The sequence below is a fragment of the Lissotriton vulgaris genome, chromosome 2_1, assembly GCF_964263255.1.
Source record: "Lissotriton vulgaris chromosome 2_1, aLisVul1.2, whole genome shotgun sequence".
NCBI lineage: Eukaryota > Metazoa > Chordata > Amphibia > Caudata > Salamandridae > Lissotriton > Lissotriton vulgaris.
This window is the reverse complement of record NC_141687.1, coordinates 844,469,848-844,485,104: the sequence shown is the minus strand read 5'-3', so window position 1 is coordinate 844,485,104 and position 15,257 is coordinate 844,469,848. Positions and strand designations below refer to the sequence as shown.

General features: G+C 43.8%; 1 protein-coding gene across 5 annotated transcripts in view; it reads right to left on the bottom strand.

Moving 5' to 3' along the window:
• Positions 1 to 15,257, bottom strand: part of AGAP1 (ArfGAP with GTPase domain, ankyrin repeat and PH domain 1) — a 1,113,642-nt gene that overhangs the window by 621,508 nt on the left and 476,877 nt on the right. For all 5 annotated transcript variants that reach the window (XM_086956296.1, XM_086956297.1, XM_086956294.1 and 2 more), the window contains exons 5-6: positions 14,495 to 14,636; positions 13,244 to 13,378 (exon numbers count right to left, since the gene is read on the bottom strand). In XM_086956296.1, coding sequence (XP_086812422.1) covers positions 13,244 to 13,378; positions 14,495 to 14,636 — 277 coding nt within the window. The remainder of the gene's footprint in view (positions 1 to 13,243; positions 13,379 to 14,494; positions 14,637 to 15,257) is intronic.

The window sequence follows — 15,257 nt, the reverse complement described above, 5'->3', positions numbered from 1 at the left end:
TTGGATTCTGATGCCGACCACAGTCAACGTAAGATTGGAGGGCGAACTAAAGAAATTTAGCAGCATTTCACGGTGCCAAGGAAGACTAGAAGTGTTGCTGCTGATGGCTTTAACCCTAGGGACTTCCTCAGTCACAAGAAAGGTCTGTTTGGAATTCTGTATGCGCTGAGAGATTTGCGACAGGTGATACGCAAGACCCCTCAATTATCTTCTGAAATTCCTTTATGGTTGATAGAACTATTAAGAAGAGGAAAGTAACACAAGTGAGCAGGCTTTAGATCTGTAGTCTTTAATGGACATTCCCTGAGAATTCAGTGAAACACATCCAGGCATGTGCTTTAAGAATGATATTGACATTTACAGCATGGCATCCACAGTGTACGGTACAGAAGGTAGAACATACTTTGCATCATCCTGACCATCGTGTACTGTTTGGGCAAAGGCTTTGGGCATGTCCTCTTGCAAGAATAGCAACACTGCTCATGCCATGTACCTAAAGGGCATGGGTTTAACAACCCAGGATGCAAAATGGATTCAGAAAGTGCAGTGCTAAGCTGTTAAAACAGATTACTTTTTTGATCATAGTGTTGATTCTTTATGATCCTCTGACTGATGAAGTAGGAAAAGAATTTGAGGAGGAGGCTTACACTAAAAGTTGGTTGGATTTTGCTTCACAGATTTAGGAATATTTGGCGCTGGCCTTTGACTTCTCACAATGAGGCGGCTCCGAGCCAGAGCAGAAAATGGTTTTGACCTAACAGCCAGGACCTAGTCAGTCAAGGTATTGATAGACAGCAACAACGGCTCACATGTCACTAGCCCAGGTTGTAAAAATTCAATGAGAAGGTTAGCCTTAGACTCATCTGTGAGGAAGGCAAATCCAAGACTTCCACAGCCCTGCAAACCACTACTGCGAAGAAGGCACTTTCCTCCATAAGATGCCTTAAATGCGAATCCAGGGAGGACTCAGGAGAGGTATCCATGTATTTGCCAATCCAGATATTGGTCTGCATCTGTATAATGGGATTAAACAAAATGTTTTGTCTCTTTAATGTCATACACATGCATGCCACAGACATTCAGTGTACACATCCAAGGCATGTGTACACTGAATGTCTATGGCATGCATGTGTATGTTTATCTATATTTGTAGTATGCATAACATGGTGTATATGTGCCTTTCTGTATATATGCATACATGTATTTAAAGATGTGTATTTAGTTATACAAACATGTACACAAGGCTTTATACATTTAAACGTGTACATGTATGTATACACAGACAAATATAACTTTCTACAGACATGTGCATGGGTCATGCATAATCAAAATTGATTCAAAATAAAAGCAAGATTTAAACCTAACTTCTCATATTAAAGGACTTTTTGTCAGGGTGTCCCTCCTATAGATGTTGAGAGACCCGCTTTAATCACGGAAGTTCACAAGATGCCTCCGAGTCTTCAAAATACAACTAAAGGAAAACAGGAGTCTGAATCTACCACGGCAAAGGTGGTGAATCAAAAGGTTCCAAATGTACTAAAACATCGGATCAGGTATCAACGGTAAAACAAAAATGGCGGCATTGTTTTAAGCATCAAGCCAGGTGAGGCAATATTGGGCTGTTCTTGTGGTTGAGGACTAGGTCCCACGATTTTAGGGCACGAGTGAGTGTTGTTCAACACCGTCTGCAGATTCACTGCTGGCCTACAAATGTACAAAGGAAAGACGTGCACCAGGCAGGTTCAGCTACCAGAAATAATTAGGAATACCGTGTAGGAACCGGAGCAAAACCTGAAAAATAAGTATACGCCGAACCCAGACGAGGTCCTTTAAATCAGGATTGCTTTCTTTGAGTTTTCGTCCCTGTAAATAGGCGAAATAAATGATGTGCCTGCATAAACACTGCACATGCGAAGATGTAGAAAGTCAAATAAAAAATACCCACAAGAGGGCGCTAAAAACCAAGGCTTGTTTCCATTGCGAGCGGGTAATTTTTCGCTGCTGGGTTCGCCATAAAAAGCATACCATTTGACATTAACTCCACTCATATTATCAATGCACACTTTAGAGTTCAAAAGAGTAATGCATGTTCCTTTGTGGAGACTGTTTAGCTACATTAACAATTAGCTTGAGTTTTCTGCGAATCGACAGGCTGTAAATTAGCCCACTCCTGGTCTCAGGCTCCAAAGAAACGCTGATTGGTTCCCAACAAGAACCCAATGCACAAGGAGGCAGTGGCGGTTTCTGGCTAAGGGCGTCGGGGCTCCGCCCCCTTTACTTTCACCTCGGTCAGCCACGATCAATTCTCTTCGAGTTAGGTTAAAAAAAACATTGTGCACACACTGCTTGCAGCTTGCCAGTCAGTGAAAACTATTTCCTGAAAGTGCTGGCGCTGCCTGTGGGCTGGGCTACAACCTAATGTATTTGCCGGTCGGAGGACCCCACAGCCCTGAGGGTTGTGAGGTCATCAGCTCGGCAAATACATTGCTAAAAGACCAGTCTCCACCCCCTGAAGACGTGCGTGCAAAATTAGACCCGGGCGTTTTATTCTTAAGCCCTGTAACTCCGGAGCTGCACGTCAGTCAGGGAGTGGAGGGAGTGGTTACCCCACCCTTTCCCATTTCGTCACAGGGGGCTGCCCTGTGACGAGTTGGGAAAAGGTTTGTCAGGCGGGAAGCAGAGACCTCGAGTCTGCGCAGTCATGAGTACTTCTGAAGACCACTGCAGACTCGAGTTTTCTGCTTCCTGCGGCGCTGTAGTTGATGGCAGGAGTGTGAGGTAATGCCATTATTGGAGCTCCGGGTGGTCCCTGTGTTGAGCACTGGCCGGCAACTAGATCGCCCAGGCTGTGTGTGCAAATAGAGTTTTGTGCCTCCCCACTCCCATTTTTTCTTTTACCTGCTGCCCTCGTGATAATTTGGGCCGCAAATCATAATTTCCTGCAGTTTAAAACTCAAGCGCCGGCAAATTACTGCAGTATTTACACAGAGCCTGTCTGTTTCGTTTCTTTAGCACTCCCATGGGTCAAGGGTGAGTGCCCCGTGCTCCTGTCCCCCTGACAATCATTTATTAAAAGGTCTGGAAAGTGTGATTTAAAAAGACAAATAAATAAACGTTCCAAGGCACCCCACGCAGCCCATTTGAGAAGAAAATCACAGCATTTCACAGGAGTTAGTGCACAATGAAAGGAACACTTGTGTTTCTGTTAGCTCTATCTGTCGCCCATGCAGACCCCAGAGGAAAGACTCCAAATATATAAACAGTCATTTGTCTTTAAGATCCACTTCTTAATATGCAGTGCTTTAAATGGAAAAAGAGAAGTGCCAGTACTCACCAAATTGATTGGGGTGAGCTTGGGAGGGGTGTATCTGTGGGTCGTGGCTTCAAGGCAGCCTTGTACACTATCAGCATTTTCTTCTTCAATGTAAAGTGTCCCTGGCCAAGTTATGCTCATAGTTGCAAGGTGTAATTGGTGATTGTTGTAATTAAATACAGCGTGAACTTAGCCCGAGGGCTTTAATGTGAGAAGCAGAACTTTCGCAAAAGCAGACTTTTTTTTATGGCACATTGAGATTTAAGTGATTTGCCCTGGATCACAGGATGTTGAGTCCACCCTGGGATTTCACCTGTGCCATAAAAACAAATTATGAGTTCATGTAGAACTTGTGCTTCTCATGTAAAGCACTTTTATGCCCTCCTGCCAAGTTTGCGCTATATATAACTGCAAAAATAGACCAATGTGCCCTGCATACCCAAGCCGAACTTGGCTGAAAGGCGTTAGGCGCTCTGACAGACAATTGCGAGTGTATTCCAGCCTGCAACCTTTCCCTATAACTGAAAGCGCAACAGTTCCAACATGGAGAGATCTAGCTGTCAAGCCACATGTGTCTTCCTGTCCTGTCGCACTGTCAGGGTGTGAGCAGGGCCGGCCTGTAGCGTGGGCGAGCTGGGCACAGGCCCATGGCGACAGTATTCCAAGGGATGCACGGAGCTGTGCGCATTAAGGCAATACCAGCAGCAGAACCCCTGTCATCTTGCAACCGCCTTGTTCATGTCCCTGCCTCTGTCTGACTTGCCAGATTAGAGTTCTCTTAATTCTTTATGATTAGACTTTTGGGCAATGTTTTAACACCTCATTGCCCCTTTCTTCGCTCTCCTTTCACCGTCTTCCCCTCTGCTGACACACACACCAACAGACCCATCACCTTGAGGCAGTTAAGCTATCTGTGATTTAGGTGAGCTGGGAAGGTCCCGAGGTGTTTGAATCCCCTGCTGCCTGATTTCAGTCTCTATCAGCAAGGGCGCCAAATTTCTCTCTGTCTAAGGCGCTATCTTAACAAATGCCGGCTCCGAGTGTATGGCTGCAGTTGCAACCTAGTGCCGGGATGCACGTCATTAACCGTCATGCGCCCATAACCCAGAAACTGACCACATCATGCCACTGGGAGTACCGGTACTCTCTTAACACAAGGAGAAGTCCCGGTACTCAATGGGAGAACACGGAGAAGTGTCGGTACTCCGTACCCGTGAGTACCGTCCCATTTAAAGCGCTGATAATATGGTTGTATGTATAGAGCACCCTTGGTGGAAATCCCAGCTGATAGAGGTTGCAGATTAGAGATGATTTGTAATGTCAATATTTGTCTAATTAGTTGATGTCTAAAGGTGCCTATTGGTTTCAGCTTTTTATTATTAACAAGTAGAATTTCCATACTGTTTTTTTTTTTTTTTTACAATGGGCACATGCAGTGAAACATTATTAAACCCATATGCCACAGGTGAGTCAGGAGAACCCATTTGTAACTTGTCAATTGGATTTTCCACAAGGGCTTTAACAAGAACTTTCTTCAAAAGCATTGACATAGATAGTTTTTTTAGTATTTAGAAAAGGGACTGGGTTGTAATGGACCCTCTACAGTGGCATAGAATGTGCGACTATCCTGTTCCTGGTGCTAAAACTGCATTGATTGTCACTCAGATTTTCTAATAGAAATCCTCTGACAAATGAAGGCATATTTATTTATGTTTTTTCATCGCTGGCTTCCAAATAGAAGTTCGCTCAAGACTGATTTGCCTTGTCCCTCGGAAGGGGAAAGAGTTTTATGATTAGGATATTTAGGCTAAATTATAGCTATGGTTTATGGGCTGGCTGAACGAATAACATTGAAGTGGTGGCGCAGACACGTTATCTGCACGGGCGAAGCAGCTCTGCTTAATAAAAGTATCAATGAACGAATCTGATCCGCATCTATTTTTCGTTAGGCCATATTTTTGATTGCTGGTCCCTTCTTGCCGTTATATCGAATCCTGTCAACACAGAGAGAGCACAGTGGCAGCAAAGTGTAGTGTGTTCAGGAAATTAAAAGCGCCCCAAAGCCATCTCTAAATTGCACATGTAAAACACATTTTGTGCTATTTTGCAAGAAATTAAAAGTGTTTGGTTGTTATTAATCCACATTAAATTCGTAGTAACTCAGATTCACACCCCCTAAGAAAAGAGCAAATGTTTAAAATGTTATCACGCTGCTTAAGTTTTAAACATGGATGAAAAATGAAACCCATAAGGGCATAAAGTTGGTGCCTTCGCTGTGCATAAATTTGTTTTCAAAATCCCAGCACAGATCAAAAGTGACCTGCTTCTGAAAGCTCAATGCCTTCTTTGCTTGTCCCAGAATGCTCTAGTGCAGGTGCGTTTGCCAGGGGCTGTTACTGCCAGTGCAATACACAGGTGAGACGTTCCATTACTTATTTCCCCATACACCTTTTCTCCTACAATGACAGTGATCAGGCCCTTTGGCAGGTCATTATAGTACTATTCAGTGGGAAACTCCAGCTCTCTCGCCCTGGTACCATTTAGTTTCCCTTATAACTGCTCAGAGCTATGGAACAGCGCGGCATTGCTAGGTAAATAGTTAGAAATGTCTCTTGGAGGAAAAATTTCTTAACTTATTCATAATTTAGGCATTCTCCTGGAGTAAAACAACAGCTGGTGGTTTGTGCGCCAGTCACATCAAGGAAGCTGTACCGCATTATCAGCTCAATTGAACCCCCATGTTGTTCATTATGTGCCCACAACCAGGCTCTGAAAGTTTGTTTCCCTGACATGTGGTGTGAAGGTGTATAAAGTAATGAAGCATGTTGTTTGCTTCCGGCAGTCACTGCACACTGCACGCACCACTGATCTCCTTCGTGTGGGAAATTTCCGCAATCTCACTGTTGTTTTCTTAGTGAGACCTAGAATAGCAAAAAACAGTGATTCATTTGAAACACACATAGTGTTGTTGCCCAAAATGGTACTAAGGAGGCAGCCACCCACTTTTAAGCCCTGGTGTGGCCTACATTCAAATGGATTTGTTTCAAGTATCAATCAAATGTGACAGCCTCATGAACGCAGTTTCATCAGCAATAACCTCTTAGTCCACAAAGGCATGTGGCCATCCATCAAGACATAAAATAAATGGTAATGTAGTTAATGTAGTTTCTTATATAGCGCACGTATCACCACAAAGGGTATCTCGGCGCTTGCTTTGAGAACCCGTCCTGGTTTTTCCCTGTGGGATAGCCCAGCTGGGCACCCCCAAGGTGAAAGCCAGGCATCCCGCCGCAGGGGCCGTAGTGGAGATTGAGCAAGCTATTGCCCAGAGTTGCAAAGCGTGAACCCCTGATTCAAGTAGGCACCGAAGCGAGAATTATCAGGTCCGTGGACATTTGGGCTCCAAACCCTGCCGCGTCGGGAATTGAACCCTGGTCCCGGGCCGACCTCTGCTTCTGGGTCTGCCTCCTCTAACCGGTGAGCCACACTTCTCCGAAGAAGAAAGAAGAAAACCTGACACCTGCAAGGCTGTCTCTGCAGAACAAGAATCTGATGCAATATCAAACTATACATCAGGGTTATGTCAATGAGATTATGAGAAAGATTTCTGATGCCACTTTTCTGATTGATCCCTTGTTGGGTTATTGCCGGAGGAGCTAGGGGGTTTGATGCCAAATGCTGCTGTCTCAGCTGGAGATTTCTGTTTTAACAGCCTGTCATCTGCTTTCTCTGCCGAACTGATCCAGGATAAAAATATGAAGGAAAATTGAATATGAACTGTAATAACGTGTTACGATTTCCTTCAACAGTGTGTGTAAGAAAGGACTAGGAGGTAACAACTGAGAACTGCACACAATTAGCAAGGTTTTTTTTGGACATAGAACAGGGTATTCCCACCTTAATCAGCTATATTCAAGGGCACTGGAATTATGCAACAGGGAAGGGCTAAATAATGCGGCTGGGTTGACTAAACTATCTGCCAAGAAAAGGCAAATTATGTGGCACATTATCTGATGGTATTACTTCATACTGTTGTCATTTTTTCAACATGTTAACACTGGGCAGAGGTTTGACCACATTAGTTCCAGATTACACATAAATAGAGCAATAATCAGCTGAAGGGTGACCAGTCAACCTTTGTGTGAATGGCTTTCAAGTGTGACGAGCTGTTTCGCTACGTTTTTAATAGTGTGGAAGCATTCCACGTATATACTTTTGTGCGCTAAATAATAACGAACAATAATATTTTGATGGTACTATAGATTCTGAGTTTTGCTTTGCTTTACCTCAACATGTTGATTTACTAGTGAGTTTTGTTGTACAGTACTTACTATGATTGTGAATCTTATAAAAACATAATGGAGCCTGAAACAGTACATCCTGATACTGTGAAAAGCTGCTCTGTGGTGGTGTGATGTGTCTTATGATGTTACAAGTTGCCTTGAGCTCTGATGTTGTGATGGGTTGCAGTGAGCAATGATGTGATGCAGTAGTGTGCCTTGAATTGTGATATTGTATTGAGCTGTGATGTGTTCATATGCTTTGTTGAGTGCTATGTTCTGTCTTGTTATACTACATGGTGTCTACTGATTTTTTTGTATAGATTTGAGAATTGTCAAACATTTCTTCTTGCAACCTCAAAATTTCTAGAAGAAAACTATAACTAGTGTTAAGCTTAAGAAGCTGTAAAGCTGAGCATTCGCATGTAAATCAGGACTTTGTGACTATGTTGTGTATAAGTGTATGTCTGATATGTAAACTCACTGATCACAGATGTCACTGATTTATTGATGGCCCTGCATTTGCCACCAGCCAGACACAGGATCCAGTTTAAGACCTGCTGTATTCGCACTAAGGTCTTGAATGGCATGGCTACTTGCTTTGTGGATAGGAAAGTCAAGAAATACATCCCTAATCAGATTGGTAAAGAAAAGTAAAGGAGGCTGTAACTTCTCGGTACAAGTTTCTGTCCTATGGAACTCTCTCCCAGATCACTTATACCACATAGGTAATTGTATTCGGTTTAGGAAACCCTTAAAAACAATGCTCTTCAAACAAATATTTCACTGTTTACCATCTTCTTTAGCTCCAAAATGCTATACTTGGATCCCCTCTTTTTTCAACAATTTGCAGTAAATATGTTGTGTAAAATCCACCATTTTAATCCATTTTTTTCAAAATTTTCTTGCGGGGGGAGAACCCCCCCGCACCCTCCTTTTGGGGTTCGGGCTCGCTCGCTCCGCTCGCTCGCTTGTTACATTAGTGTACAGCATTTATAGCCCCACCACTTTCAAAATCCACCAGCCGCCACTGCAAGGAGGAACAGTCACAGATCATGCTTATGATTGTGAGGATAGGGGGTAGCATTTTTACTGGGTCCGTACTGTATTGATATATCAACTGTATGAAGCAATAAAAACAAGACATTGCACGTCAATCTTCTGCTGTCGTCCAAGATGAGAGAACAAGCATTTGCAATGCAATCGGTCTCGCATTTGTGAAAGCTAGAGTTGTTGGTGTTGAGTGTTTTATCTTTCATTTGCAGTGGAGTGATGATATTTGCACAGTGCTATTGTCATTAGTATGACCTCGTGGTGCTGGAGAACCACACAATGGGAAACAAGCTTTGAGGGAGTGGAGACAAGAGTAATATGCTGCCTGGAAAAAAAAAGTACCAACATCTTGGAACAAGCCCCTAGATTTGGTAGAGCCTCTTTGGATTGATATGAACCCAACATGTCAACAGGCTCCTGCCTGAGTGTGGAGGGCAGGTAATGAGCAGTGGCCCCCATAGAAAACGCTGGGAAGTGGAACGCCCTGCTCCATTTGGCTTCAAACGCTCACATATAATGCAAAGGGAAAGGGAAAGGACTACAGCGGAGAGCGCGTGCCGCTTTAAATACAGTATGTATTATAGATTTGGGGGGTGGAGAAGTTCGGAGCAGGAACGAAGAGTTAGGAATGCTGCCATATAAAATAAAAGTAACATGTGCATACTCTGGGGCCAGGGTGTTGGGGGAAGGCACGGGGATATCAGGGGAAGTGTAGTGAAAGCAGTGTAGTAATACAAAGTGCATGGCCTGGAGCTGCTACTGGTGAGTCTCGACTGACACCGAGGTAGTGGACAAGTAATTTTGCAAGGTACGATTAGGAAAGCAAAAAATGTGTCCAGTTCACAGTTTTAATATTTATTTTACGGAATGCAGTACTTATCTGACGTTCTGCGCTGTCATCATCTGGCGATCGTTTGCAGAGAGGTTATAATTATGCGTTTTAGTGGTATTAAAAATTTGAAACAAATCCTACCTCTTTTTGGTCACAGAGTGTTTGCAATCAAATGTAACCAAAATACCGACCACCATTCCCTTGGAGCACAATGGTGTGTTTCTATTGAAACATCAGATTTTTTTTGTTTAAGCAATTTGTGTAAATGCTTAAACAAAGACCTCACTAATAAAAGAAATCCAACAAAAAGGATCACATTTTTCGGCTTCATGGGAGGTAAGACTAGAAATCCTTCTAGAGTCTTCAGGCTTGTCAACATGGGTAAAAGTTCAGTCTGTTGCTGCCAATGACATTGAGAGCCATGGCTGCTAGAGTCTGCCGTATCAGCTGCCTCTGCAGAACCCCACGTGTTTTGGCAAGGAGCCCCCTGGTGGCAGCGGAGGTGACTCGCAGGCTGCGGTGTACTTGTCCCCGCTGCCACGCTTATTTCAGGCAGCTCTTCATGGAGTCCATCAGCAAGGTAGTCACTGGCTCAGAGTATTCTGTGATGCAGGGTCGGCGCTAGGCATGGGCAACTGCCCAGGGCCTCGCACTCAGCCCACGAGCATGGGGCCCCGAACCGATCGTGTGCCCTGTTGTTTCACTGTCTCCTTACAATTAGGGTCTATGGGAGGGGTCCCGACCCTGGGCCTCTCACTGATCATGTCTGGAGGCCATGGGGAGGAGATGCTTCCCCTTGTACCAATTGCAAGGAGACCCATTCAGAGACAGTGCGGGAGGCCCATTGTACAGGATTTTAGCGCTCCCACGGTGTTCACTCTCAGCCCACAAGCAATTCTTACACCTATCAGGCTGGAGGTGTGAGAATTGCTTGTGGGCTGAAAGTTAAAACTGTGGGGGCGCTAAAATCCTGTACAATTGGCATTCTGCGGTGTCTCTGAATTGTTTCTTTGCAAGGGGTCACTTACGTAAATTAGAGGGGCCGGCGCATTACCTTAAGTAAATTAGAGGGGCCGCGCAAATCATAGAACCGGCCCTGCTGTGAGGAGTATAGTCAGACTGAATGGTTCAGAATAAAACTGGAACTTCAGAGGTGACGGTGCTTGCAGGAGAGGCTCCAAATTTTGCAGACTCAGGGGTGGTACAGTGACATCCTCACTACCTGGTACAAACAGAGAGGTAGCTTTAAAAGCAGGAACATGCGCAGCATGGGAGCCCCACCGAAAACAAACACAAATGAAAACTTTTGAAATTCCAAATGTATTCATTTATTTAAACAGTTTCCTGTATTGCAAACATGGGTGAGGACTTTCGACCACCTTACAGGAAACGAGAGTTGGCTACAGAATTTTACTGCAAATAATTAAGTGAAAAGCATAAAGAAAGGCAGTGCTCTTAAAATGAGGTCGGACATATGCACAGTCCGGTGTGGGAAGTGTTGTTGGAGGAAGCCAGGGAGAATAAGTAAAGTGGAAACAAAGCCATGCGCTGCGGCGAAGAGAGCGCAGCAAGGAAAACACGCATGCCGAAAAGCAGCGCTCTTAAAATGCAGCTGGGAAAATCCATAGCTATCATGCCTGCAACAGCATGTACAAACAAGCATTGGCATAGCCAACAAGTCCTGCTTTGGGACCTTATAAGTATTTTGTTATGCAGCACAATGTCCTTGGTGCAACATCATCAACAGTTGCATGGCTAAAAACTTTTAAGGTCCCAAAGGCGAGACCTATTGGCTATGCCAATGCTTGTTTATTGCTGTTGTAGTGATACAGAATACAAGATCTTCATCTGGGCCCATCCAGTCCTCTTTTCATACCTCTTTTTTTGCCATATACAATTCTGATCAAAAGTCAACCCAGGCTTTTTCTGAAATCTTACAACTCAATGCCTCCCTGTTCTTAATAGTACCTTCCTTTACCAGTTCCTAAACTTTCTTCCTGTCCTTTGAAGAATAACATTGCTAATGTCCTATCTCAATTTACTTTGTAGTTTTCAGTCTTCCTCTCTCTAATTATTTTGGCACACTAAAGTTTAGTGTTTCGAATAAGCCCTCACCCTCGTCACTTGATTCTACACCTTCATATGTCATAAGTTTCCTTCACTTCCTTTATAGAAACCAGTGTGCGAAGATCTATATTTGATTATTCGTGAGAATTGAATGTTTCTTTAGTGAAACCAGCAGACAGTCAACCACGTTAGCAAAGGTATCCAACACTGATCAAGATGATGTAAAGCTGGTAAAGAGATGGCTTTAAGGTGCTATCACTGTAACTGTAGGTTAGTAGTACATTATAGCCGGATCACTGCACGCAGAAGCCACCACCGCTTTTCCAATATCAGGTGCCGTCTAAAATGTTTTGCGGATTCTTTCTTCAATTTTAGAATCGCGGGTTTAAAAATCGTATATCGTCTGGTGTCCAGGAAGACGCGGGCACGCTGAAGCAGGGAAGCCGAATCCTACGATACAGGTACTTAATTGAAGGAGCAATATATCAAAGCCGGGTGACATCATTCATAATCCCCACCAGACGATATACGATTTTTAAACCTGCGATTCTAAAATTGAAGAAAGAATCCGCAAAACATTTTAGACGGCACCTGATATTGGAAAAGCGGTGGCTTCTGCGTGCCCACTTTTAAATGTCGAATTTCTTATCAAGAGATTAAACCGGTTCAGTCCCCAAGAGGATACATTTGTGAGCCCGCAAGAGGAAAATATAATAGTGAAGCCCTAGCGGTACCTCATCAAAACCGAACCATAAAGTCGGATAAAACAAATCTTCAGTTGAAGATTGCAGTTTATGTCAATGTCCTGATGAAGGTGAAACCATTTTAAGTACACTGAAACGCCGCGTCGACTGTTGTTCTTGTCTGTTTTTAATATAAAGGAACATATACATCATAAATGATGTGTTTTATTTATTTTAGAATGTAACCCTTAAGGGAGGTATCCAATAAAGTGTAAAAACTTTTTTTAACCAATTGTTTCTGCATAGGTTTGACATTTTTCTTTGTTCATTGCATAGTGACAACACAATATTTTTACTAGATCTAGAGGTAATAGCTGCCCTTTGAGACCTGCCATAGGTCCGATTCCCCCACAAACTCGTTTAAAATAACAACTGGAATTTTTTCCGTAAAAATCACAGGGCCTAATTCTCTGTAACATTTACTCCCCTCCCTGTGAAAGTTACCAGGGGACCCTTCCACCAACTTTTTTGCTACAATGAAATTAGGACCACCAGTGACCAAAATTCAGATACATCGAGTGCAGTGCCACAGTCGTGAGGTATATTCAGGCAATAGACAAACCCTACAGCAACCGACAGGAACGTTGATCAATTAAATTTCAGGTTTCCAGTGCCAATATCCACGACTTCAAGGCTCCAAGTCCATTGGTACCCCTGGAGCACTAGAAAATCTCATCCAATCACAAGGCTGGTTCAGTGTCTAACAGAAACATCAGTTTCCCATTCTTCTTAAAATAGACCACGAATTTGTTGCCCTGTCTTGTAACTACCAAATAGCGTTGATTTATGTGACACAGTCACTGAGGCATTGAGAGCGACCAAACACACTAGAATGGACAATACAAGCAAACTGGCTGGCTGTAAGATTTTATGGTCTATATGTATATCGTGCAGTAGGTCAGGTTGCTGCATTGTCCTTTCTAGTGTAGACAGGATGAAATAAAGGCATCCTTACCATCCTGGAAGACCCTCTCCACGTTCAGCCCATAAGTGGCGCAGGTCTCATAGTAAGTGCATCGCTTGAGGTCATTGGACATCTTCCTGGCCCGTCCATCGTCGATCACCCGTGGGTTACTGGAGCTGATGGCATCTGCAGCAACAGGAGGAAGGGAGAAGAGAGACATAAGTTGCAGGAAATGCCATCACGCCACATGCCCCCAACCTCTTTTGCACCTTTGAGACCTCCCCTGAAAACCCCTAAAGGCTTGGCATGGAGATGCCACTGCTCCCTAAACAGCGGCATGGGGGGATCCGAAAGTTACTACAGAACAGGGCAGAGGTGCTCGGTGTTAAACCCTGCCTGCTGTACTACATTATTTCATGTTGGTGCTTTGCACAGTGCCAAGAAGCTTTCATATGCAACTTTACAAGACTGAGCATCATTCAGTGCTTAATTTGAGCCGGTGGCTGCTGTTGCTCGGAACCAGCACTTAATTGTCAACACCAGCGCTTGTGACAGTCTACCACAAGGTGGCGCATTCTAGCAAATTTAGGAATGAATAGAACAACAGTTAATTATTAATTCAATATACATTAAAAATGTCTATTATCTGCCGAAAAACCAATTCTAATAGCTTTAGGGGCCTAAAATAGTCCGAACTGTCACACTTGCAGGATTACGAGGGTTAGTAGTTGTGTTGTTACTAACATTGGCAGCCGAGCAGAGCAATGTGTGGTACAAGCTGCAGTGGCCTCTTGAAGAGAACCCCAGCACTTATTTTCTTTTTCTTACAAATTAAAGCACTGGAATCATCTATTGTTTCGCAATAGCGACTATGCTGTAGGAGTCTGGGCATGTGAAGAGCAAGGCCAGGCCACTGTAGAAGGGAGGTACTTCCGTACATTAGCAATGTGAGTTTATCCCACTTACTGCTGAAAGGAAGCGCGAAGAGCTTCTCAGGGCTTGAAGGACAGAAACAATCAACCCCACCGATTTCGGTTACATAAATGGAAGGGGCAGATGGGGCTAGGGAAAAGCAGTGTTTTAGGAATATAAATTTCTCTGGGTAAGGCGCCTACATTGACACAAAACTGGAAACAACAGAGACAAAAAGACAGCATCTGAGTGTTCGTTCACCCCTAATATTGAACCCTAACCTGCTCACATATCTCCCTCTGAACACAGTGATGTAAAACCACCACATATCCCAATCCCTCTTCACCTACCCAGACATTTTGTAGACCTCATAGCTGTTCGCCAACTTACCCTGCGTCCCCACCAGTACTGTGGGAATCTCGGTGGTGTTACGGTAATTGACCATTCGGCTGTAGTAGTGATAGACAGTCTGGAAGCTGTTCTCATCCTCCAAGCTAAAGACGAATATTACTGCATCAACCCACATGGCGAACTGTGGCACAGCAGAAGGAAAACAAAACAACCAGGTTATACACTTTCAAAGAGGACGTTAGCGCATGACCCTGCTTATCCAGACCCCACCACACCTACAACTCTGCACATGAACTCCACAGCAAAGCCACCAAACAGCGCCAAGGAGGAAAGCAGGACAGCAGCCCGGCAGGGACGGGCGTCAGACTGAGCCCATGGTTTTTAAGTAAAACTGCCGAGGGTTAGGGTTGGAACCAGTGACTGGGAGAAAGCAGGAAGTGTTAATGAGTAAAATGTAAGGGGCTAAAAAAATAAGAAAGTGAAGACAATTATGCGGAGAAGCAGAGTACTGTGTAAGAAAGAAGGACGGGCTATCATGGGGGAAAATAGAAGGCACCTGAAGGGAGACCCATAGTAGACTGCCGCAAACTGATGTTACAAAGCATAAAGCAGTTCAAGTGATTTTAGAGGAAGCAAAGTCGATCAGATGAAAAGCGAATGTCTTTTAATGGGAAACGCGCACGGTATTGATACTATGAAGAGCAAACAGATCTGATGAGATACAGCATACAATGCAATTGTAAAAAGAGAAGTAGACATTATGAGAACAGCAGAAATATTTTGGGGACAAGCGGAATGTGTT